The 26,662-nt window shown below is 39.1% G+C and overlaps 1 protein-coding gene across 7 annotated transcripts in view; it reads left to right on the top strand.

The window, feature by feature from the left end:
• The window catches only part of TEX9 (testis expressed 9), a 224,101-nt gene that overhangs the window by 183,419 nt on the left and 14,020 nt on the right, over positions 1-26,662 (top strand). For all 7 annotated transcript variants that reach the window (XM_059913224.1, XM_059913226.1, XM_059913225.1 and 4 more), the window contains one exon: positions 5,765-5,899. In XM_059913224.1, the coding sequence (XP_059769207.1) occupies positions 5,765-5,899 (135 nt within the window). The remainder of the gene's footprint in view (positions 1-5,764; positions 5,900-26,662) is intronic.

The raw sequence follows: 26,662 nt of genomic DNA, 5'->3' as shown, positions 1-26,662 counted from the left end.
GTATTTTCTCTTCCCTGTAGCCTCAATGTGGATATTGCCTCCCAGAAGAATGCTGGGGTGATTGTAGGACTTATTTGTTTCCCTTTTCTCAGGAATCACAACCCTACTGTTTTCCAGTATTTCTAAACAGTTATTAAACATATCTTAATCATTTTTTCTAGTTGTTTACAGTGCATTTTTGTTTACGTGTTTATTATTTCTTCATGGCTGGAAGACTTAATCTCACTTTTGTTTTGTTTTTTGGTCAGTTAAAGTTATTGCTGCACTCCACAAGTTTCTCTGACCATGGATTTGTCATATTAACACTCTTATTAACATCAGTAACTCACCTTTTTAAAAAAAATGTCTGCCCTCTTGTTATCTTGCTCCAGGTAAAATTGATCTCTGTGTCATTTCCTAAAGCTGCTTTGTTCTTTTCTGCTTTCATAGTAAAAACTCTTCAAAAGCATTTTCTCACCTTCTTCATTTCCTTATATTGTAAAGAAAGCTTTTTTCATTTTTGCCTGTATTTATCCTGCAAAATCATGATATGAATGTACCTTATCTTTGTTTAATATTGTATATCTATCATATACACATAAGAGTTGTATATTCTCATTTTTATATATTTTATTACATAGCTCTACCCCTTCCCCCATATTCTTTATTTCCTTCTTCTCCAGCTTAGGTTCCATGGTACACAACTTAATTATCCATTGAATATATTCTTAATTTCCCTGCCAATGTAGTGTGTGGCAAAACCCAACCTAATTTCCCCCATACTGCTTGTCTATATGGCTGGACAAAAATACACAGCCAAGTGGATTGGTCCTACTTTAACTTATTTACAAATATCAAGTGTAATGCTATTTTCCTCTCGTACTTTCTGAGAAGGTAGTCCCCTCTCCCACTTTCAGAGGTGATTATTAAACAGGTTATTTTTTCTCCTCATGTTTCCAATACCTCTTCCAACATTACCATTCTCAGTTCACAACTTCCCCCTATTTTACTAAGAAAACAGTAAATTTTACGTCAATCTCTTGGCCTTTGTACCCATCTACTCTTCTTTCCCTATCATTACCATGGATTACTATCTCTTCTGTCTAAAGCTGATCACCTCACTGTGCACTGGATCCCATAGTCTGTCTTACTCAAGGACTTTGCTCCTACAATTATCCTGTTTTCCATTCTCTTGCAAAAATCAAATTTACTCTATCTATGAAATTATTTGCATTAGCATACAAACATGCCATAGGATCTCCAATATATATATTTTAAAACCTCCATAGATCTCATATGTACCTCTGGCCCTGTATCATTACTGTCCTTTATAGCAAAGCTTCTTAAAATAGTTGCCTCTACTCAATTTTTCTATTCCTCATTTGCCATTCTCTTGAAACTACAACATTTAGGCTTCTGTCTCTACTCTGCCTCTGAAACCATTCTTAACAAGGTCACTAGTAATCCACATTGCCAGTTCTAGTCAGTTATTATTCCTCATAGTAATTTATATCTCAGCAATATTTGAAATAGTTGATTTCTCCCTCCTTGAAACACTTGATTTGGCTTCTGGAGCATCACACTCGTAATTTTCTTCCTTGTTTTCCTGACCTTTCTATGTTGGAGTGTCCAAGGCTCAGTCCTTGGCTCTCTTCTGTCTACATCCAATTCTGAGGTGCACTCATTCATTTCCATGGTTTTACGTACCATCAATATGTTGATCACTCTCACATTTCTACTTCTTGCTCAGATCTTTCTTTGAGCTCCAGACTCTTATTAACATCTTGCTTCCCACTTGATATCAGCACTTGGTATGTTAAACATCCTGTCTCCTAAAGGGGGAGCTCTTGCTTCCCTGCTCTCTGCAGACCTTCTCCTTTTCTCCCTCTCAGTAAAAACATTGAGTTATTTAGGCCAAAATCCAAGAGTCATCTTGATCCTTTTCTTTCCTCACACCATCATCCAATCCATCAACAAGTCCTGCCAATTCTGTCTTCAAAATACATGGAATTAACTACTTGTCAAAAACTCATTACTCCTACCCAAGCCCAAGCTACTGTGTTTCACTTATACTATTCTAATGACCTCCTAGATTTCCTACACTCAGTAGCAATACCACAGTAGCTAGAGTACAGTTGACCCTTGAACAGCTTGTGGTCTAGGGGCGCCGATCCTCTGAACAATCTAAAATCCCCATATAATTTATAGTCGGCCCTCTGTATCCCCAGATCCTATGTACCTGTGGTTCCACATCTGCAGATTCAACCAACTGTGGATCGTGTATTACTGTGGTATTTACTATTGAAAAATTGCTGCATGTAAGTGGACCCACATAGTTGAAACCCATGTTGGGTCAACTGCAATCCTTAAAAAAACTTAGGATAACACACACACACACACACACACACACACACACCCCGACTAAAAACCCTCCAAAGACTTACCATGTCATTCAGAATAAAATCCAAACTATGAGGTAGGGTTTACAAGGTCCACCTAAGGTCACCCTGGGTGTTTCTGCAATCTCGAGACCTAACACTGCCTGTGTCACTGAGCTGAAGCCACACTGACCACATAGGTGATCTTTTTTTTTTTTTTTTTTCCTTTTTTTTTTTAATTATTATTTATTTATTTATTTATTTTTTGGCTGTGTTGGGTCTTCGTTTCTGTGCGAGGGCTTCTTCTAGTTGCGGTGAGCGGGGGCCACTCTTCATCGCGGTGCGCGGGCCTCTCACTATCGCGGCCTCTCTTATTGCGGAGCACAGGCTCCAGACGCGCAGGCTCAGTAGTTGTGGCTCACGGGCCCAGCCGCTCCGCGGCATGTGGGATCCTCCCAGACCAGGGCTCGAACCCGTGTCTCCTGCATTAGCAGGCAGATTCTCAACCACTGCGCCACCAGGGAAGCCCCACATAGGTGATCTTTGAATATATTAAATGCATTCCAGCCTCAGGGTCTTTGTCTTCTTTGTTCCTCCAGATCTATACATGAATCATTCCCTCATTTGGAAGCCTTTCCCTAACCACTGTATTTTAAATAATTGTGTCCCTCCCCCATTGCTCTGTCCTCTTATTTTTTCCTTCTTCCTTTTTTTTGGAGTGGGTGGTGGTGCTGCACTGCACGGCTTGTGGGATCTTAGTTCCCTGACTAGGGATCGAACCAAGCCCAGCAGTGGAAGCACGGAGTCCTAACCACTGGACCACCAGGGAATTCCCTACTCAGTTCTCGTACCCTTTCTTTTTCTTCATAGCCCTTATCACTGTCATATGTTACATACGAGTGTGTATGTATGTATGTGTTTATCATCTGTCTCTTCCTCTAGAGTGCAAGCTTTACTAGAGGAGAACTTTGGTTAATTGTCATGTGCCCATCATGTAGAATAGTACCTGGCAACGTAGTAAGTGCCCGATAAATGTGTTGAATAAGTGAAACCTATTAGGCATAGATATTACTACTCCCAATTTCAGATGTAGAAACTGAATCTACCACAGCTGGCAGGTTTTTTGATTCCAAATTTATTGCTTTTTGAACCTCAGCCACTTGTTTCTAGAACCTTATCTGATCGTTTATTTGTCCTCATCTGATTTCTCCTCATCAGAAATACTATGGTTGTTTTTGTTACTCTTTAAGCATTTGCTACATTTGTTTTGTACTGTTACTGATGCATACCTCTTTCTTGCACTGTCCCAGTACCTTATGAATGCTTTGAAAATTATGGGAGAATCACAAATTATTTCTTCTTAGATCTCTTAGTATTTGAGTTTTAAACTTAGACTTGATTTTCTTTAAGCTATCCAGCTTTTTCTTTTAAAACTAATGTGAAATTCAGGATTTGAGATTTTTCATAAAAATTTTCTCCAGCAACCTGTAAACTTCTTAATTTGGGAGGTAATAATAGATTTGCTTTAGGAGAGAGTTTTCATCCTAAAAATACTCAGTATTGGTATCTTGTCTGCACTTTGTAAAAAGTACTTAAGTGTGATTGAAAACAGAAGTGTTTTCAAGTTTTTGATAAGATTATCCCTTTCTTAATGGATTTTCTCGTATAGGAAAATTTTATTTCCTACTTTACTATTCTTCTGACTATCCTTTTTCTTTTTCACTTTTCCCAAGAAGTGGGGCAATATTGATTCAGCAGTAGAGGAACATCATGTGGTAAAGAAAGGTTTTCGTTTTTCTGTGAATTAGGTTACAGAGTCACTAGCAGGAAAGAGAAGGGCAAAGATTCATTTCCACATTCTTATGAGAAGAGGCTGAAATGAGGCAGCAATAATTGTGCCTTGGTAGCTAATGAGAGTCTCTGCCTCTTCCGTGTGAACAGTGAGAGAAATCAGGCTGCTCTTAGTGTAGCTACCACCCACGAAGCTGTGAAGAAGGCTGGTGAGAGCAGATGGTATCCAGGCACAGTTTGATTTGTGTAGAAACCTGCATAAAGAGCAGCATGTGTTTTGTTTTGTTTTGTTTTCCCCTTAATTACTCAGAGCCAGGGAGATCAGTGTTCAAATAAAACATAGTGATACAGCCAGGAGAAAAAATTGTAAAAGAAGAAAACAGACAACTACGTTGGTAACTGCATCATTTCAATTCCATGATATTTACTGAGAGTGCTTTGTATAATGCTCTGTACCAGGCATTGTAAGACATGCAAAGAAGAGTGAGTTAAGTATTAAAAAATAAATTCAGTTCAGTAAACATGTCATTAGTGCCTTTTATATGCTGCTGAAGTGCTGGGAATATAGAAATTAAAGTAGTTCTATCCTTAAGGAGCTTACAATATAGTGGGGGAAATGAAGTAAATGGATAGTTTCGGTTGCACACAAGCAGGTTCTATGATATACGTGTATCAAGATGCTATAGAAGCTCTGAAGAAAGGGTACTTAATTTACCCTGGGAGTATAGTGAGGAAGACAGGGCAGGAAGGCTTCTGGGAGAAGGTAAAACCCTAGTGTACAGCCCTGAGTCTTGAAGGATGAATAGTTGTTAGCCAGGTAAAAATGAGGGGTAGGGAGAGATCAGGGCACAAGGAAGAGTATGAGCAAAGGGTCGGAGGCAAGAAATATCATGGCTGTTTGGGAGAGATCCAAGCAAGTACTGCTCTTATAGCTGAAGGTAACATTTGTGGGAGAAGATGAGATTATGGTACCAGATTGTGATGGAGTTTGGAGCTTATCCTATATGTTCATGTTCCTTCCTGTGTGGCCTGTAGACTCTGCAACAGCAACTCTTAGAATATTTGCAGAAATGCAGGTCTAAACCCACACCAAGATATGGAAAATATCCGTAGAATCTGTTGTTTTTGCTCAGAATTGGGATTTTCCTATATGGCTAATGTACAACAGAATGCTCTGTATTTAACAAATATTTTTTTAAGTGATATATTTCATCAGGTTTACACAAACACAGTATTTATGAGAGAATTTATGTCTTACATTGGTGTTTTGGGAGGTTCCCAAGAGAAGAACTATGATTATAAAATGTCGTTTATAAAGTAAATGTAGAAGACATGTATACTGACCCTTGGGATCAATAAAAAGGCAGAAAATTCCAAACAAAAAACAACTTGGAAGCCTAATTTGTGACTACATCTTTAAGGATATATTTTCCTAAAACCAATTCAGAGTGAGAATTCCCTGAGACCTCTGTCACTCAGTGTTCAGTCTCTGGCCCTGTGTGTGTGTATACAGTTTAGGAGAAAGCAAGGAATATGGAAATGGAAAATGTTTCAGAATAATAGAAGGAACTTATGATATGTTTATAAATATTCTACATATCTCTCTTACTGTACAGGAATTAGAGAATAAAAGAAGACTACAAAAACAAGCTGCCGCTAGTCAAAGTGCCATGGAAGTTCGCTTGAATAGAGCTCTAGAAGAAGCAGAAAAGTATAAGCTGGAGTTAAATAAACTAAAGCAAAATAACAAGGTATGGAAAAACTGAATAATTTGGGTAGTGATCACCTTTGGTATCTTTCTCTTTTATGCAAGACTCAAAAGTGATAGTTTTTAAATTATAATTCTTGGTGTCACGGTGAACACACCTCTTTTCAGAAGAAATACCCTTATTAGCAATATGTACATTTCCAATAAGTTAGAATTATATTGCTTGGACTAGTGCCATACTTGGGTGATAGCACAATTCTGGAGAATTCATTCATTTTTTTCATCCAACAGATCTTTATTGTGTGCCCATCTTATATGCCAGACACCTTTCTAATCTCTGGGAATAAATAAATGGTGGAAAAAACTCTGTTTTGAATTTCAAGTCTGTTCTATCCCTCTCTGAGCCTCAATTTTCTAATATATAATGCAAGGGGCTATTGTACAGGGCAGTGGTTCTCAAACTTGAGCACATATCAGAATCACCTGGAAGGTTTATTTAAACATAGATTCCTGGGTCCCACCCACAGATTTTCTTATTCAGTAGATTTGGGGTGAGACGTGAGAATGTGCAGGTTTTTTTGTTTTTTGTTTTTTTAAATTTTTATTGGAGTGTAGTTGATTTACAATGTTGTGTTAGTTTCTGCTGTACAGCGAAGTGAATCAGTTATACGTATATATATACCCATTCTTTTTTAGATTCTCTTCCCATATAGGCCATTACAGAGAATTGAGTAGAGTTCCCTGTGCTATACAGTAGTGTGTGTATGTCAATTCCAATCTTCCAGTTTATCCCTCCCCCCTTACCCTCTGGTAACCATGTTTGTTTTCTAGATCTGTGACTCTATTTCTGTTTTGTAGATAAGTTCATTTGTACCCTTTTCTTAGATTCCACATATAAGCAATATCATATGATATTTGTCTTTCTCTGTTTGACTTACTTCACTCACTATGATGATCTCTAGGTCCATCCATGTTGCTGCAAATGGCACTATATTGTTCTTTTTTATGGCTGAGTAATATTCCATTTGTGTGTGTGTGTGTGTGTGTGTGTGTGTGTGTGTGTGTATACACATATATATATATATATACACACCACATCTTCTTTATCCATTCCACTGTTGATGGACATTTAGGTTGCTTCCATGTCCTGGCTATTGTAAATAGTGCTGCAATGAACATTGGGGTGCATGTAACTTTTCGAAATATGATTTTCTCCAGATATGTGCCCAGGAGTGGAATTGCTGGATCATATAGTACCTCAATTTTTAGTTTCTTAAGGAACCTCCATACTGTTCTCCATAGTGGCTGTACCAATTTACACTACCACCAATGACGTAGGAGGGTTCCCTTTTCTCCACACCCTCTCCAACATTTATTGTTGTTGTTGTTGTTTTTTAAATCTTTATTGGAGTATAATTGCTTTACAATGGTGTGTTAGTTTCTGCTTTATAACAAAGTGAATCAGTTATACATATACATATGTTCCCATATCTCTTCCTTCTTGCATCTCCCTCCCTCCCACCCTCCTTATCCCACCCCTCTACATGGTCACAAACCACCGAGCTGACCTCCCTGTGCTATGCGGCTGCTTCCCACTAGCTATCTATTTTACGTTTGCTAGTGTATATATGTCCATGCCACTCTCTCACTTTGTCCAAGATTACCCTTCCCCCTCCCCATATCCTCAAGTCCATTCTCTAGTAGGTCTGCATCTTTATTCCCATCTTGCCCCTAGGTTCTTCTGACCATTTTCTTATTTTTTTTCTTTAGATTCCATATATATGTGTTAGCATATGGTATTTGTTTTTCTCTTTCTGACTTACTTCACTCTGTATGACAGACTCTAGGTCCATCCACCTCACTACAAATAACTCAGTTTCGTTTCTTTTTATGGCAGAGTAACATTCAATTGTATATATGTGCCACATCTTCTTTATCCATTCATCTGTCGATGGACACTTAGGTTGCTTCCATGTCCTGGCTATTGTAAATAGAGCTGCAATGAACATTTTGGTACATGACTCTTTTTGAATTATGGTTTTCTCAGGGTATATGCCCAGTAGTGGGATTGCTGGGTCACATGGTAGTTCTATTTTTACTTTTTTAAGGAACCTCCATACTGTTCTCCATAGTGGCTATATCAATTTACATTCCCACCAACAGTGCAAGAGGGTTCCCTTTTCTCCACACTCTCTCCAGCATTTATTGTTTGTAGATTTTTTGATGATGACCATTCTGATGGGTGTGAGATGATATCTCATTGTAGTTTTGATTTGCATTTCTCTAATGATTAATGATGTTGAGCATTCTTTCACGTGTTTGTTGGCAATCTGTATATCTTCTTTGGAGAAATGTCTATTTAGGTCTTCTGCCCATTTTTGTATTGGGTTGTTTGTTTTTTTAATATTGAGCTGCATGAGTTGCTGTATGTTTTGGAGATTAATCCTTTGTCAGTTGCTTCATTTGCAAATATTTTCTCCCATTCTGAGGGTTGTCTTTTCGTCTTGTTTATGGTTTCCTTTGCTGTACAAAAGCTTTTAAGTTTCATTACGTCCTATTTGTTTATTCTTGTTTTTATTTCCATTTCTCTAGGAGGTGGGTCAAAAAGGATCTTGCGGTGATTTATGTCATAGAGTGTTCTGCCTATGTTTTCCTCTAAGAGTTTGATAGTGTCTGGCCTTACATTTAGGTCTTTAATCCATTTGGAGTTTATTTTTGTGTATGGTGTTAGGGAGTGTTCTAATTTCATACTTTTACATGTAGCTGTCCAGTTTTCCCAGCACCACTTATTGAAGAGGCTGTCTTTTCTCCACTGTATATGCTTGCCTCCTTTATCAAAGATAAGGTGACCATATGTGCATGGGTTTATCTCTGGGCTTTCTATCCTGTTCCATTGAGCTATATTTCTGTTTTTGTGCCAGTACCATACTGTCTTGATTACTGTAGCTTTGTAGTATAGTCTGAAGTCAGGGAGCCTGATTCCTCCAGCTCCATTTTTCATTCTCAAGATTGCTTTGGCTATTCGGGATCTTTTGTGTTTCCATACAAATTGTGAAATTTTTTGTTCCAGTTCTGTGAAAAATGCCAGTGGTAGTTTGATAAGGATTGCATTGAATCTGTAGATTGCTTTGGGTAGTAGAGTCATTTTCACAATGTTGATTCTTCCAATCCAAGAACATGGTATATCTCTCCATCTATTTGTATCATCTTTAATTTCTTTCATCAGTGTCCTATAATTTTCTGCATACAGGTCTTTTGTCTCCTTAGGTAGGTTTATTCCTAGATATTTTATTCTTTTTGTTGCAGTGGTAAATGGGAGTGTTTTCTTAATTTCACTTTCAAATTTTTCATCATTAGTGTATAGGAATGCAAGAGATTTCTGTGCATTAATTTTGTATCATGCTACTATACCAAATTCATTGATTAGCTCTAGTAGTTTTCTGGTAGCATCTTTAGGGTTCTCAATGTATAGTATCATGTCATCTGCAAACAGTGACATGTTTACTTCTTCTTTTCTGATTTGGATTCCTTTTATTTCTTTTTCTTCTCTGATTGCTGTGGCTAACACTTCCAAAACTATGTTGAATAATAGTGGTGAGAGTGGGCAACCTTGTCTTGTTCCTGATCTTAGTGGAAATGGTTTCAGTTTTTCACCATTGAGGACGATATTGGCTGTGGGTTTGTCATATATGGCTTTTATTATGTTGAGGAAAGTTCCCTCTATGCCTACTTTCTGGAGGGTTTTTATCATAAATGGGTGTTGAATTTTGTCGAAGGCTTTCTCTGCATCTATTGAGATGATCATATGGTTTTTCTCCTTCAATTTGTTAATATGGTGTATCACGTTGATTGATTTGCGTATATTGAAGAATCCTTGCATTCCTGGAATAAACCCCACTTGATCATGGTGTATGATCCTTTTACTGTGCTGTTGGATTCTGTTTGCTAGTATTTGTTGAGGATTTTTGCATCTATGTTCATCAGTGATATTGGCTTGTAGTTTTCTTTCTTTGTGACATCTTTCTCTGGTTTTGGTATCAGGGTGATGTTGGCCTCGTAGAATGAGGTTGGGAGTGTTCCTCCCTCTGCTATATTTTGGAAAATTTGAGAAGGATAGGTGTTAGCTCTTCTCTAAATGTTTGATAGAATTCGCCTGTGAAGCCATCTGGTCCTGGGCTTTTGTTTGTTGGAAGAGTTTTAATCACAGTTACAATTTCAGTGCTTGTGATTGGTCTGTTTCTATTTTCTATTTCTTCCTGGGGCAGTCTCAGCAGGTTGTGCATTCCTAAGAATTTGTCCATTTCTTCCAGGTTGTCCATTTTATTGGCATAGAGTTGCTTGTAGTAATTTCTCATGACCCTTTGTATTTTTGCAGTGTCAGTTGTTACTTCTCCTTTTTCATTTCTAATTCTATTGATTTGAGTCTTCTCCCTTTTTTTCTTGATGAGTCTGGCTAAAGGTTTATCAATTTTGTTTATCTTCTCAAAGAACCAGCTTTTACTTTTATTGATCTTTGCTATCGTTTCCTTCATTTCTTTTTCTTTTATTTCTGATCTGATCTTTATGATTTCTTTCCTTCTGCTAACTTTGGGGTTTTTTGGTTCTTCTTTCTCTAATTGCTTTAGGTGCAAGGTTAGGTTGTTAATTTGAGATGTTTCCTGTTTCTTAAGGTAGAATTGTATTGCTATAAACTTCCCTCTTAGAACTGCTTTTGCTGCATCCCATAGGTTTTGGGTCGTCGTGTCTCCATTATCATTTGTTTCTAGGTAGTTTTTGATTTCCCCTTTGATTTCTTCAGTGATCACTTCGTTATTAAGTAGTGTATTGTGTAGCCTCCCTGTGTTTGTATTTTTTACAGATCTTTTCCTGTAATTGATATCTAGTCTCAGCGTTGTGGTCAGAAAAGATACTTGATACGATTTCAGTTTTCTTAAATTTACCAAGGCTTGATTTGTGACCCAAGATGTGATCTATCCTGGAGAATGTTCCATGAGCACTGGAGAAAAATGTGTATTCTGTTGTTTTTGGGTGGAATGTCCTATAAATATCAATTAAGTCCATCTTGTTTAATGTATCATTTAAAGCTTGTGTTTCCTTATTTATTTTCATTTTGGATGATCTGTCCATTGGTGAAACTAGGGTGTTAAAGTCCCCTACTATGATTGTGTTACTGTCGATTTCCCCTTTTATGGCTGTTAGTATTTGCCTTATGTATTGAGGTGCTCCTATGTTGGGTGCATAAATATTTACAATTGTTATATCTTCTTCTTCGATTGATCCCTTGATCATTATATAGTGTCCTTCTTTGTCTCTTGTAATAGTCTTTATTTTAAAGTCTATTTTGTCTGATATGAGAATTGCTACTCTAGCTTTCTTTTGATTTCCATTTGCATGGAATATCTTTTTCCATCCCCTCACTTTCAGTTTGTATGTGTCCCTAGGTCTGAAGTGGCTCTCTTGTAGACAGCATATATATGGGTCTTGTTTTTGTATCCATTCAGCCAGTCTGTGTCTTTTGGGGGAAGCATTTAATCCATTTACATTTAAGGTAATTATCGATATGTATGTTCCTATTCCCATTTTCTTAAATGTTTTGCATTTGTTATTGTAGGTGTTTTCCTTCTCTTGTGTTTCTTGCCTAGAGAAGTTCCTTTAGCATTTGTTGTAAAGCTGGTTTGGTGGTGCTGAACTCTCTCAGCTTTTGCTTGTCTGTAAAGGTTTTAATTTCTCCATCAAATCTGAATGAGATCCTTGCTGGGTAGATTAATCTTGGTTGTAGGTTTTTCTCCTTCATCACTTTAAATATGTCCTGCCACTCCCTTCTGGCTTGCAGAGTTTCTGCTGAAAGATCAGCTGTTAACCTTATGGGGATTCCCTTGTGTGTTATTTGTTGTTTTTCCCTTGCTGCTTTTAATATGTTTTCTTTGTGTTTAATTTTTGATAGTTTGATTAATATGTGTCTTGGCGTGTTTCTCCTTGGATTTATCCTGTATGGGACTCTCTGTGGTTCCAGGACTTGATTAACTATTTCCTTTCCCATATTAGGGAAGTTTTCAACTATAATCTCTTCAAATATTTTCTCAGTCCCTTTCTTTTTCTCTTCTTCTTCTGGGACCCCTATAATTCGAATGTTGGTGCGTTTAATGTTGTCCCAGAGGTCTCTGAGACTGTCCTCAGTTCTTTTCATTCTTTTTTCTTTATCCTGCTCTGCAGTAGTTATTTCCACCATTTTATCTTCCAGGTCACTTATCCGTTCTTCTGCCTCAGTTATTCTGCTATTGATCCCTTCTAGAGCATTTTTAATTTCATTTATTGTGTTGTTCATCGTTGCTTGTTTCCTCTTTAGTTCTTCTACGTCCTTGTTAAATGTTTCTTGCATTTTCTCTCTTCTATTTCCAAGATTTTGGATCATCCTTACTATCATTATTCTGAATTCTTTTTCAGGTAGACTGCCTATTTCCTGTTCATTTGTTAGATCTGGTGGGTTTTTACCTTGCTCCTTCCTCTGCTGTGTGTTTTTCTGTCTTCTCATTTTGCTTATCTTAGTGTGTTTGGGGTCTCCTTTTCGCAGCCTGCAGGTTCGTAGTTCCTGTTGTTTTTGGTGTCTTTCCCCAGTGGCTAAGGTTGGTTCAGAGGGTTGTGTAGGCTTCCTGGTGGAGGGAACTAGTGCCTGTGTTCTGGTGGATGAGGCTGGATCTTGTCTTTCTGGTGGGCAGGTCCACGTCTGGTGGTGTGTTTTGGGTTGTCTGTGGCCTTATTATGATTTTAGGCAGCCTCTCTGCTAATGGATGGGGCTGTGTTCCTGTCTTGCTAGTTGTTTGGCATAGGGTGTCCAGCACTGTAGCTTGCTGGTCGTTGAGTGAAGCTGGGTCTTGGTGTTGAGTGGAGATCTCTGGGAGATTTTCACCGTTTGATATTACGTGGAGCTGGGAGGTCTCTTGTGGGCCAGTGTCCTGAACTTGGCTCTCCCACCTCAGAGGCACAGCACTGACTCCTGGCTGGAGCACCAAGGGCCTTTCATCCACACAGCTCAGAATAAAAGGGAGAAAAAATAGAAAGAAAGAAAGAAAGAAAGAAAGAAAGAAAGAAAGAAAGAAAGAAAGAGGATAAAATGAAATAAAATAAAGTAAGATAAAATAAAATAAAGTTATTAAATAAAGAATAATTATTAAGAAAAAATTTTTAAGTAAAAAAACAAAAACCAAAAATGGACAGACAGAACCCTAGGACAAATGGTGAAAACAAAGCTATACAGACAAAATCTCACACAGAAACATACACATACACACTCACCAAAAGAGGAAAAGGGGAAAAAATAATATATCTTGCTCCCAGAGTCCACCTCCTCAATTTTGGATGATTCATTGTCTATTCAGGTGTTCCACAGGTGCAGGGTACATTAAGTTGATTGTGGAGATTTAATCCGCTGTTCCTGAGGCTGTTGGGAGAGATTTCCCTTTCTCTTCTTTGTTCACACAGCTCCCAGGGATCAGCTTTGGATTTGGACCTGCCTCTGCGTGTAGGTCGCCTGTGGGTGTCTGTTCCCCTCCCAGACAGGACGGGGTTAAAGGAGCAGCTGATTTGGCGGCTCTGGCTCACTCAGGCCAGGGGGAGGGAGGGGTACGGATGCAGGGCGAGCCTCCGGCCGCAGAGGCCGGCGTGACGTTTCACCAGCCTGATGCACGCCGTGCGTTCTCCTGGGGCAGTTGTCCCTGGATCGCGGGACCCTGGCAGTGGCGGGCTGCACAGGCTCCCAGGAGGGGAGGTGTGGATAGTGACCTGTGCTTGCACACAGGCTTCTTGGTGGCTGCAGCAGCAGCCCTAGCGTCTCATGCCCGTCTCTGGGGTACGCACTGATAGCCGCGGCTCATGCGCGTCTCTGGAGCTCCTTTAAGCAGCGCCCTTAATCCCCTCTCCTCGCGCACCAGGAAACAAAGAGGCAAGAAAAAGTCTTTTGCCTCTTCGGCAGGTCCAGACTTTTTCCCGGACTCCCTCCCGGCTAGCTGTGGTGCACTAGTCGCCTTCAGGCTGTGTTCACACCGCCAACCCAATCCTCTCCCTGCGATCCTACCGAAGCCCGAGCCTCAGCTCCCAGCCCCCGTCCACCCCGGCAGGTGAGCAGACAAGCCTCTCGGGCTGGTGAGTGCTGGTTGGCGCCGATCCTCTGTGCGGGAATCTCTCCGCTTTGCCCTCCGCACCCCTGTTGCTGCGCTCTCCTCCGTGGCTCCAAAGCTCCCCACCTCTGCCACCCGCAGTCTCCACCCGCAAAGGGGCTTCCTAGTGTGTGGAAACCTTTCCTCCTTCACAGCTCCCTCCCACTGGTGCAGGTCCCTTCACTATTCTTTTGTCTGTTTTTTCTTTTTTCTTTTGCCCTACCCAGGTGCGTGGGGAGTTTCTTGCCTTTTGGGAGGTCTGAGTTCTTCTGCCAGCGTTCAGTGGATGTTCTATAGGAGCAGTTCCATGTGTAGATGTATTTCTGATGTATCTGTGCGGAGGAAGGTGATCTCCACGTCTTACTCTTCTGCCATCTTCTCAAATCCCAACATTTATTGTTTGTAGACTTTTTGATGATGGCCATTCTGACTGGTGTGAGGTGATACCTCATTGTAGTTTTGATTTGCATTTCTCTAATAATTAGTGATGTTGAGCATCTTTTCATGTGCCTCTGGGCCATCTGTATGTCTTCTTTGGAGAAATGTCTATTTAGATCTTCCACCCATTTTTTGATTGGGTTGTTTGGTTTTTTGATATTGAGCTCCATGAGCTGTTTGTATATTTTGGAGATTAATCCCTTGTCAGTTGCTTCATTGGCAAATATTTTCTCCCATTCTGAGGGGTGTCTTTTTGTTTTGTTTATGGTTTCCTTTGCTGTGCAAAAGCTTTTAAGTTTAACTAGGTCCCATTTATTTATTTTTGTTTTTATTTTCATTACTCTTGGAGGTGGATTGAAAAAGATCTTGCTACGATTTATGTCAGAGAGTGTTCTGCCTGTGTTTTCCTCTAAGAGTTTTTATAGTATCTGCCTTACATTTATGTCTTTAATCCATTTTGAGTTTATTTTTGTGTATGGTGTTAGGGAGTGTTCTAATTTCATTCTTTAACATGTACCTGTCTAGTTTTACCAGCACCACTTACTGAAGAGACTGTCTTTACTCCATTGTATATTCTTGCCTTCTTTGTCATAGATTGGATGACCATAGGTGTGTGGGTTTGTCTCTTGACTTTCTTTCGTGGTCCATTGATCTATATTTCTATTTTTGTGCCGGTACCATACTGTTTTGATTACTGTGGCTTGGTAGTATAGTCTCAAGTCAGGGAGCCTGATTCCTCCAGCTCTGTTTTTCTTTCTCAAGATTGCTTTGGCTCTTTGTAGTCTTTTGTGTTTCCATAAAAATTGTAAAATATTTTGCTCTAGTTCTTTGAAAAACGCCATTGGTAACTTGGTTGGGATTGCATGGAATCTGTAGATTGCTTTGGTTAGTATAGTCATTTTCACAATGTTGATTCTTCCAATCCAACAACATGGTATATCTCTCCATCTGTTTGTGTCATCTTTTATTTCTTTCATCAGCATCTCATAGTTTTTGGAGTACAGGTCTTTTGTCTCCTTGGGTAGGTTTTTTCCTAGGTATTTTATTCTTTTTGATGCCATGGTAAATGGGATTGTTTCCTTGATTTCTGTTTCTAATCTTTCATTGTTATTGTATAGGAATGCAAGAGATTCCTGTGTATTAATTTTCTATCCTGCAATTTTACCGATGCATTGATGAGCTCTAGTAGTTTTCTGGTAGCATCTTTAGCATTTTCTATGTGTAGTATCATGTCATCTGCAAACAGTGACAGTTTTACTTCTTCTTTTCCAGTTTGGATTCCTTCTATTCCTTTTTCTTCTCTGGTTGCGTGGCTAGGGCTTCCAAAACTATTTTGAATTATAGTAGTGAGAGTGAACATCCTTGTTTTGTTCCTGATCTTAGAGGAACGGCTTTCAGTTTTTTACCATTGAGAATGATGTTTGCTGTGGGTTTGTCATGTATGGCCTTTATGATGTTGAGGTATGTTCCCTCTGCCCGCTTTCTGGGGATTCTTTATCATAAATGGGTGTTGAATTTTGACAAAAGCTTTTTCTGCATCTATTGAGATGATCATGTGGTTTTATTCTTCAATTTGTTTTTTCTTTAATATTAATCTATTTATTTGGCTGTGCTGGGTCTTAGTTGCAGCATGCAAGATCTTTGTTGCCGTATGTGGCATCTGTTGCGACATGCAGGATCCTTAGTTGTGGCATGCAGGATCTAGTTCCCTGACCAGGGATTGAACCCAGCCCCCTGCATTGGGAGCAAGGAGTCTTAACCATGCTTAACTAGTCTTCACTGGACTGCCAGGGAAGTCCCTATTCATTTTGTTGATGTGATGTATCAGATTGTTTGATTTGTGTTATTGCAAAATCCTTGCATCACTGGGATAAATCCCACTTTATCACGGTGTATGATCCTTTTAATGTGTTGTTTGATTCAGTCTGCTAGTATTTTGTTGAGGATTTTTGCATTTATTTTCATCAGTGATATTCGCCTGTAATTTTCTTTTTTTCTGATACCATTGTCTGGTTTTGGTATCAGGGTGATGGTGCCCTCATAGAATGAGCTTGAGAGTGTTTCCTTCCTCTGCAATTTTTTGGAATAGTTTCAGAAGGATAGGTATTAACTCTTCTCTAAACGTTTGATAGAATTTGCTGTGAAGCCATCTGGTCCTGGACTTTTGTTTGTTGGAAGATTTTTAATCACAGTTTCAATTTCATTACTTGTGATTAGTCTGTTCATATTTTCTATTTCTTCCTGGTTCAGTCTTGGAAGGTTGTACCTTTCTAAGAATTTGTCCATTTCTTCTACGTTGTCCATTTTATTGGCATATAGTTGCTTGTTGTAGTCTTACGATCCTTTGTATTTCTGTGGTGTCCACTGTAACTTCTCCATTATCATATCTAATTTTATTGATTTGAGCCCTCCCTTTTTTTCTTGATGGGTCTGGCTAAAGGTTTATCAATTTTATCTTCTCAAGGAACCAGCTTTTAGTTTCGTTGATTTTTGCTATTGTTTTCTTCATCTCTATTTCATTTATTTGTGCTCTGGTGTTTATGATTTCTTTCCTTCTATTAACTTTAGGTTTTGTTTGTTCTTCTTTCTCTAGTTGATTTAGGCGTAAGGTTTGGTTGTTTATTTGAGATTTTTCTTGTTTCCTGAGGTAGGAGTGTATTGCTATAAACTTCCCTCTTAGAACTGCTTTTGCTGCATCCAATAGGTTTTGCATTCTCGTCTTTTTGTCATTTGTCTCTAGGTATTTTTTTATTTCCTTTTTGATTTTTTTAGTGATCCATGGGTTATTTAGTAACATATTGTTTAGCTTCTATGTGTTTGTGTTTTTTACAGGTTTTTTTGCCTGTAATTTATTTCTAATCTCATAGCTTTGTGGTTGGAAAAGATGCTTGATATGATTTCAGTTTTCTTAAATTTACCGAGGCTTGATTTGTGACCCAAGATGTGATCTATCCTGGAGAATGTACCATGTGCATTTGAGAAGAAAGTGTATTCTGCTGCTTTCGGTTGGGATGTCCTATAAATATCAATTAGGTCTATCTGGTCTAATATGTCATTTAAGACTTTTGTTTCCTTATTAATTTTCTGTCTCGGTGATCTGTCCATTGTGTAAGAGAGGTGTTAAAGTCCCCCACTATGGTTGTGTTACTGTCAGTTTCCCCTTTTATGGCTGTTAGCATTTGCCTTATATATTGAGGTGCTCCTATGTTGGGTGCATGTATATTTACAATTGTGTACTTAAATATGCAATTGTAAATTCTTCTTGGATTGATCCCTTGATCATTATGTAATGTCCTTCCTTGTCTTGTAACAGTCTTTATATAAAGTCTATTTTGTCTGATATAAGTATTGCTGTTGCAGCTTTGTTTTGATTTCCATTCACATGCAGTATCTTTTTCCATCCCCTCACTTTCAGTCTGTAAGTATCCCTAGGTCTGAGGTGGGTCTCTTGTAGACAGCATATATATGGGTCTTGTTTTTGTATCCATTCACCCAGTCTGTGTGTTTTGGTTGGAGCATTTAATCTATTTACACTTAAGGTAATTATCGATATGTATGTTTCTATTGCCATTTTCTTAATTGTCATGGGTTTGTTTTTGTGGGTCTTTTTTCTTCCCTTACTCTTTTGTTCTTTTCTTTTGTGGTTTGATGACCATCTTTAGTGTTGTGTTGGGTTGCTTTTTCTTTTTTTTGTGTTTATCTATTGTAATTTTCAGGTTTGCATGTCCTATGAGGCTTTGATAAAGCAGTCTTTATATATACAAGGTTGTTTTAAGTTGCTGGTCTCTTAATTTCAAATGCTATTCCCATTTTCTGCATTTGTACTTTCCTCTTCTCACAGTTGCTGGATTTGATATCATATTTGTGTATGGATGATTTCCTGCCTTTACTGTATGTTTGGCTTTACCAGTGAGCTTTCGCATTTGTGATTTTCTTGTTTCTAGTTGTGGTCTCTTCCCCCATCCCCATCCCCCTGCCTAGAGAAGTTCTTTTAGGAGTTTAGAAGTTCATTTGTTGTAAAGCTGGTTTGATGGTACTGAATTCTCTTAGCTTTTGCTTGTCTGTAAAGCTTTTGATTTTTCTGTCGAATCTGAATGAGAACCTTGCTGGGTAGTGTATTCTTGGTTGTAGGTTTTTCTCTTTCATCACTTTAAGTATATCCTGCCACTCCCTTCTGGTCTGCAGAGTTTCTGCTGAAAAATCAGCTGATAACCTTATGGGGATTCCCTTGTTTGTTATTTGTTGCTTTTCCCTTGTTTCTTTTAATATTTTTTCTTTGTATTTAATTTTTGTTAGCTTGATTAATTTGTGTCTCAGCGTGTTCCTCCTTGGGTTTATCCTGTATGGGACTCTGCGTTTCCTGGACTTGGGTGAGTATTTCCTTTCCCATGTTAGGGAAGTTTTCCACTATAATCTCTTTAAATATTTTCTCAGGCCCTTTCTCTTTTTCTTCTTCCTCTGGGACTCCTATAATTAGAATGTTGGTGCATTTAATGTTGTCCCAGAGGTCTCTGAGACTGTCCTCATTTCTTTCCATTCTTTTTCTTTATTCTGTTCTGCAGCAGAGATTTCCACCATTCTGTCTTCCAGGTTACTTATTTGTTCTTCTGCCTCAGTTATTCTGCTGTTGATTCCTTCTAGTCTATTTTCATTTCAATTATTGTACTGTTCATCTCTGGTTTTTTGTTCTTTAGTTCTTCTAGGTCTTTGTTAAACATTTCTTGTATCTTCTCGATCTGTGCCTCCATTCTTTTTCCAAGATCTTGGATCATCTTTACTATCATTACTCTGAATTTTTCTTTAGGTAGATTGTTTCCTCTTTATTTAATTGTTCTTGTAGGTTTCTATCTTCCTCCTTCATCTGCAACATATTTCTTTGCCTTTTCATTTTGTCTAACTTACTGTGTGTGTGGTCTCCTTTCTGCAGGCTGCAGGATTGTAGTTCCTCTTGCTTCTGGTGTCTGCCCCCTAGTGGGTGAGGTTTGTCCAGAGGCTTGTGCCATTACCCCCTTGATAGGAGGTTTGACTGGTGTTGTGGTGACCAGAGCCTGCCCTGGATATTGAGTGGGGCCTCCCTTTGCTCTCTGGTTGTCACTGTCCTGTCAGGGGTGGGGTCTGCTCCCTGGTTGTTGGAGTAGAGGCCCCAGATCTGTTTCTTAGCTGCGTTTCTGTACTGTGGTGTGAGGTAGGTGGGAATGGAGCACTCCCACTGGGAGATAAGCCACTGAGTATTCCTCCTCTGGAGCTGTTCACCGTGAATGTGCTCTGTTCTGTCCCCTTTCGCCCATTGTGTGGGCTCACAAAGTACACTGTTGTTGGCACTGCCCTCGGTCCCACCTTAACTGTGGGTATGCCGGCAGTTGGCTCTGGTGACTCTCAGGCGTTGTTTTCACCAGGCCACTGGCACAGCTCCACTGAAGTCAGGTCCCAGGACTACAGTAGTCGTGCACCTGGACCTGCTGTGGAGCTATGGAAGCAGCTCAGACTGGCCTGGCCCAACCTCTGCATGTATGTGCCCACAAAGCCCACAGCTGCTAAAGCCAGACTCGTCCCACCTGCTGGAGCACTTGTCCTTTCAGATGTTTTGCAGGCACTGAATTTAGGAAGCCATCAGTGGAGGTGTAACTCCGCAGTTCACGCAGCCGTGAGGAGAGATTTCAGCTCTTCTTCCTTAGTCACACGGCCCCTGGGGTTCAGCTGTGGTTTCAGCCCCACCTCTGTGTGTTCCTCCCACCAGAGTCTGCTCCAGAGGTTGTCGGAGCACAAGAGCCCATCAGGCAGGAAGGAACCATGGTGGTGATCGGGGTGAGCAGGCTCCCCAGGCGGGAGGGTGCTGGGGTAGGGATTGGAACATGCAAGCCCATCAGGCAGCAATCAGGTGAGTGGGTCCCCCAGGCTGAGGGAAGGGGCGGAGGAGGCAATAACTGAGCCATGAGTGCCAGCTCCAACAGGAGCCCTCCTTAGTGCCCATGGATGCAGGAGCTGGTGCGTGAGGGGAGAGGCTGTAATGGCCGCCCCGCCCTTTGCGCATCACTCAACAATGGCTCTTTGCCTCTGTGGAGGTCCAGGCTTCCTCCATGAGCATTCCTGGTTGTGGAGCTCCTTACTCCCGTCCCCTCTGGCTGTCTTCTCACACCCAACAGCAGTCCCCTCCCCAGGTTTGCTCTCCAAACCCCACATTCCAGCCCCCAACCCCCAGCCACCGGCAGACACCTGTCTCAGGCTGAGGTGCACAGGGCTGTGGCACAGAGCATCCCGTCCTGCTTCCTCTCCTCTTCCTTTTTCCTTCTTTCTTTTGTCCTACCCAGTTATACGGGGATCTTTCTTGTCCTTTTAGGTGTCTGAGGTCCTCTGCTAGTGTTCAGCAGGTGCTCTGTGAGAATTTTTCTATTTCTAAATGTATTCTTGATGCATTTGTGGGGAGAGATGAACTCCACGTCCTCCTACTCCTCCACCATCTTGGAAAGTCCAAATGTGCAGGTTTAACAAGTTACCAGCTGATGCTGATGCTAGTGATTCTGAGATGACATTTTGATAACCACTGTTATAGAGTTATTATAAGGATCACCATTGTGTCTCTAACATCTAGCCAGTGATTGGTGTAGAATTAACACTCAGTTCCTGAAATATCTGTTGAATAAATGAAGACGCAAATATCAATGGATGTGAAAGCCTTTTGTACACTCTATAAATACTGGCTATTAGATTTTGGTTTTGTGTCAACCTGAAAGTGATACTCCATTGGAGTCTCTCCCTTAGGACAATACTTAGTTATTAACAATGCCTTGGATGATGAATTTAGGAGTCACCCTCCTTACATGCACAGATGATACATTTTGGATTAAATTAGTAACACTTAACAGGACATAGAACTAAATCAATCTTGTTAAGTCCAATATTTTTAACAGAGGCAAATATATTACAGTGACTACAGAGTTTTAAGATATCGTCTGTGTGATAGTTTATGCTGTATGATCAGACTGTGTTCACATTCAAGAGCCATCGATGGTATGATGACTGGGATTTATTAATAGAATGTATTTAATGAACAAGTTAGGAAGTCAGCTTTACAGACTTGCCAGTAATTATCATGTTATTGGAGTATTATTTCTAATTTTGGTGTATTCTAAATGGATTTTGAAGAAAATAAAATGGAATAATCATGTAAATGTCAGTATTTGCTAATTCTGGTTTCAGATTTGAGCTCTATTTTAGCACATACATTAGAGAAGTAGAAAGAAAAACTTGTTTCCATGACAACAGATGACTCTCCTATTCTAGCCAGCCATTTTGCAAATTCAAGTAATCAGGACTTGGTATGTGAATAACTCAGTTCAAAACCATCAACACCATAAAAACAACTTAGATGTGTTCAAGACAAACTTCTGACCCTAGGTCTGCATTATGGTGATCGATGTAAACATAGTGGGATGACATTTTGTTGTATATATTACTTAAGTGTTTACTATCAAGTAGACACTTGGAGATCAGAGTTCTTAAATGTCCTTGTTACATGTATATTGTTTCAGATTTCTGAAAAAATGTGTATGTGTCTTAAGTTTTTGACTTTTAAATTATTTTGCCTTGTTTCTAACTTTGAGGGGTGTTTTCAAGATACGCAGTAAGATTTTCCTTGGAGTCTAATCTGTATATAAGTTTTTCTTTTGTGAGTAGTTATATTTTTTTCCATTTTAATTCTTTGTACCTTGCTTCTCTTTCTGATTAGACATATTATTATAGTTAGGTAGGCAAGTAAAATTTTTCAGGTTTATATGTGTAAGAAATAGTAAGATTTCCATAAAATAGAACAATATTGCCTCATAGTCATCAGGAAGTTAAAGATTTATTTAAAAAATAATGATAAACTCATTCTGCACAGAGCTTAGGAAACAAGTAAACTGGTTTAGAGTAACTTTTGAAAAGTCAGTCAGCTTAAACCAGATGCTGCATTAGTGCATGAGCCCTGTCTCTTTCACTCCTATGCCTCAGTGCCTGGAACATAATAATTGCCTCTTTGCAACACACTGAAGGAAGGAATGATGAAAGACAACCATGTGATGGTTCAACTGTGCATTTGATTAGATGGTTGCTCGAAGTTCATTTAAAATATGTCACCAAGTACATGTTACTTCATTTAGGAACAGATAATTTCTAATTCTTCATTAATTCATTTATAAATATTTATGAGGACCTGCTATGTACCTGTCAGATCTTTACTAGAGGCTGGAGATATAAAGGTGATAGAAAATAAATATGGTCCTTGTAATCATGCACCTTACAGTGGAGAAGTTGGATGTTATTTAGACAAAACATCAAGCAAAGTTAAGGTGCAACTGTGGAATGCCATGAAGGGAGGGTACATGGTGCTTTGAGCAGGTAACCAGATCAGTGAGTGAATTTTAAAAAATGTAATCCTAAGCTAAGATCTGAAAAACATACAGGAGTTATGTACCAGGGGAGAGATTGTGGGCAGAAGGAATAGCATGTAAAAAAATGGCTCTGCAGCAAGAAAGAAGACAAGGTAATGAAAGGCAGGCATGGATGTGAAGGGAATGTTGCAAAGGGAGGCTTCAAACACAGGAAGAGGCCAAACCATCTAGGCCTTTAGGCCATGTTTAGTATTATGGATTTTACCCAAAGGGCAGTGTAAAGCCACTGCACTGTTATTTTGAAAAAGATGACAGGAGATGATGCCATGATCAGACATGCATCTGGAAGTACAGTCGTCTCTCAGTGTCCACGGGTGCTCAAGTCTCATATATAAAATGGTGCAGTATTTGCATATAACCTACACACATTCTCCTGTTTACTTCAAATCATCTCTAGATTACATATAATACCTAATACAGTGTAAATGCTGTGTAAGTAGTTGATGGCACATGGCAAATTCAAGTTTTGCTTTTTGGAACTTTGTGGAAATTTTTCCCCCAGAATATTTTCCATTGGCAATCGATTGAACCCACAGATGTGGAACCTGGGGATGTGGAGGGCCAGCTGTATTTGTTTGTTTGTATTTCTTTCTTTGTGGAGAATTGATTGGAAGGGGGCCAGAATGGATACAGTAGACTGCTTGAGAGTAGCAGTGTAAGTGAGAGATAATGAGGTAGCTTGGACTAAACTGAGAGTGGTAGAAAGGGGGAGAAACCAAGTATCAAAAAATACATCTAGGAGAGAAGTATCACTAGGATGTGGTGATGGACTGGATATAGGATTGTAAGAAAGGAAAGCTTAAGGAAGGATATTTTGACTTCTAGTTTTCAGAACTAGATAGAGTGCCATTCACTGAAATAAGAAACAATGGAATATGTTTGGAGAAGAAGATTGAGTTGTTTTAGAACACGTTAAGTTTGGAGATATTCTGAGAAATCCAAAGGGAGATGTCAAGATCTAGGAGAGAAGTCTGCACAGAGACAGTAGAAGAAGCCATTAGTGTTCACTAGGAAGAAAGGATAGAGTGAGAGAAGGAGAGAAGCCAGGGCCAATAGCTGAGCCTTGAAGAATTCCAGCATTTCACAAGTGGTCAACAATGTTGAATACTCCTGAGAGGTCAAGTTTCTTGGGGGAACTGAAAAAACTTTGCTGGATTTAACAGCACAGAAGTGACCTCGGTCAGAAATGTTTTGGTAGAGTGATAGGGAAGAAGCTAAATTTAAGGTGGATGAAAAATGAATATAGGTGAGGAGATGGAGAAGTGGATGTGTGTAATTCTTTCAAGAAGCTTAGAGCTGGAGGGACATAAGAAAGTTGGGTGGATTTTTTAAATTGAATTAATTTACATGCAATAAAATGCACAGATTTTATTGGGTTGGCCAAAAAGTACCTTCTGTTTTTAAGTAAAAATAAAAGACACATTTTTCATTTTCACCAAGAACTTTATTAAACAAAATATTCACCCTTTTGTTCCACTACCTTATACCAAATATTCACCCTTTTGTTCCACTACCTTTTTCAAACAACTTCATAATTCCATCTTCCCAAAACTTTTTATCTTTTTGAGCAAAGAACTGTTCCAGGTACCTTTTACAATCTTCCAGGGAATTGACATTTTTTTCCATTAAGAGAATTTTGTAAAGACTGAAATAAATGGAAATCCGAAGGTGCAATGTCTGATGAATACGGCAAATGAATGAGAACTTCGCAGCCAAGCTGTAATAGTTTTTGCCTGGTCATCAAAGAAACACACGGTCTTGCATTATCCTGATGGAAGATTCTGCATTTTCTGTTGACTAATTCTGGACGCTTTCGTCGAGTGCCACTTTCAGTTGGTCTAATTGGGAGCAGTACTTGTTGGAATCAATTGTTTGGTTTTCCAGAAGGAGTTCATAATAGAGGACTCCCTTCCAATCCCACCATATACACAACATCACCTTCTTTGGATGAAGACCGGCCTTTGGTGTGGTTGGTGGTGGTTCATTTTGCTTGCCCCAAGATCTCTTCCCTTCCGCATTATTGTACAGTATCCACTTTTCATCGCCTGTCACAATTTATTTTAAAAATGGAACATTTTCATTATGTTTAAATAGAGAATCGCATGCTGAAATATGGTCAAGAAGGTTTTTTTTCACTTAATTTATGTGGAACCCAAACATCAAAGCAATTAACATGACCAAGCTGGTGCAAATGATTTTCATTGCTTGATTTGGGTATTTTGAGTATGTTGGCTATCTTCTGTGTGGTATAATGTTCATTGGTCTCAATTAATATCTCAATTTGATCGCTATCAACTTCAACTGGTCTACCCAACCGTGGAGCATTGTCCAGTGAGAAATCTCCAGCACCAGACTTTGCAAACCACTTTTGACATGTTCGATCAGTCACAGCACCTTCTCCATACACTGCACAAATCGTTTTCTGTGTTTCAGTTGCATTTTTACCTTTCTTGAAATAATAAAGCATAATAGGCCGAAAATGTTGTTTTTCTTCCATCTTCAATATTAAAATGGCGACATAAAAATTTACCAATTTTGATGTCTTTCTTTAAACACACGCTGATATGACAGCTGTCACAATCTAACAAAATTGTTTTGAATGAAGTTAAAGACAACTAAGCGTTAGTCAAGCCATCCTATGGAAAAAACCGAACGAACTTTTTGGCCAATCCAGTACATCTATAATTTAGTGAGTTTGGGCTCATACATCTGTGTAACCACTACTTCAGTCAATAGATAGAATATTTTCATCACCCCCAGAAAGTTCCCTTGTATTCTCTTTTCAAGTACTCCATCCTCCTAAGTGGAGGATGTTCTGATATTCTTGTTCTTGACTTTCATATAAATGGAACTGCATAGAATGTACTCTTTTGGGACTGGCTTCCTTCACTACACAGTAATGTTGAGATTGATCCATGTTGTCAGGTTTTTTTTTCCTTGATCAGTCTTGCTAACCAGTTATCAGTTAATCTTTTCAACTTTTGTTTTAATTTTTTCTATTGTCTGTTTTCTATTTTCACTGAATTCTCCTTATACAATTTTGTCTACTTGGCTTTTTTTAATATATATTATTTTTATTGATATTAGTATTTTTTAATAAATTTATTTATTGTTATATATTTATTACTTTTGGCTGTGTTGGGTCTTCGTTGCTGCACGCAGTCTTTCTCTAGTTGTAGCGAGCGGGGGCTACTCTTCGTTGTAGTGTGCGTGCTTCTTATTGCGGTGGCTTCTCATTGCAGAGCACGGGCTCAAGGGTGCATGGGCTTCAGTTAGAGCAGTGCGTGGGCTCAGTAGTGGTGGCTCATGGGCTGTAGAACACAGGCTCAGTAGTTGTGGCTCATGGGCTTAGTTGCTCCATGGCATGTGGGATCTTCTGGACCAGGGCTCAAACCCGTGTCCCCTGCACTGGCAGGCAGATTCCCAACCACTGCGCCACCAGGGAAGCCCTGCTTTGCTTTTTAATTTGCAATCTTTTCAGTTTCTTAAACTGAAGACTTAGATCACTGATATTTCAACCTTCTTTTCCAACACAGCATTTAAAACTAAAATTTTCCTCAAAATGATACTTTAGCTGTGTCTCACAATTTTTTATTTGCTTATCTTTAAGTGTATGTATTTTTATTTTATCACATTTATTGTGGTACAATGGACATATAAACCTGCACATATTTAAAGTGTGTAAAATTTGATGATTTGTGACTATGTGTATACCTATGATAAATCACAATAGAGATAATAAATATACTTATCACTCCCAAAAGTTTCCTTGTGACCCTTTATAAT

The sequence above is a fragment of the Balaenoptera ricei genome, chromosome 2 (genome assembly GCF_028023285.1).
Source record: "Balaenoptera ricei isolate mBalRic1 chromosome 2, mBalRic1.hap2, whole genome shotgun sequence".
NCBI classification, from domain to species: Eukaryota; Metazoa; Chordata; class Mammalia; order Artiodactyla; family Balaenopteridae; genus Balaenoptera; species Balaenoptera ricei.
The sequence above is the reverse complement of the archived record's forward strand: the minus strand, read 5'-3'. Positions and strand labels throughout refer to the sequence as shown.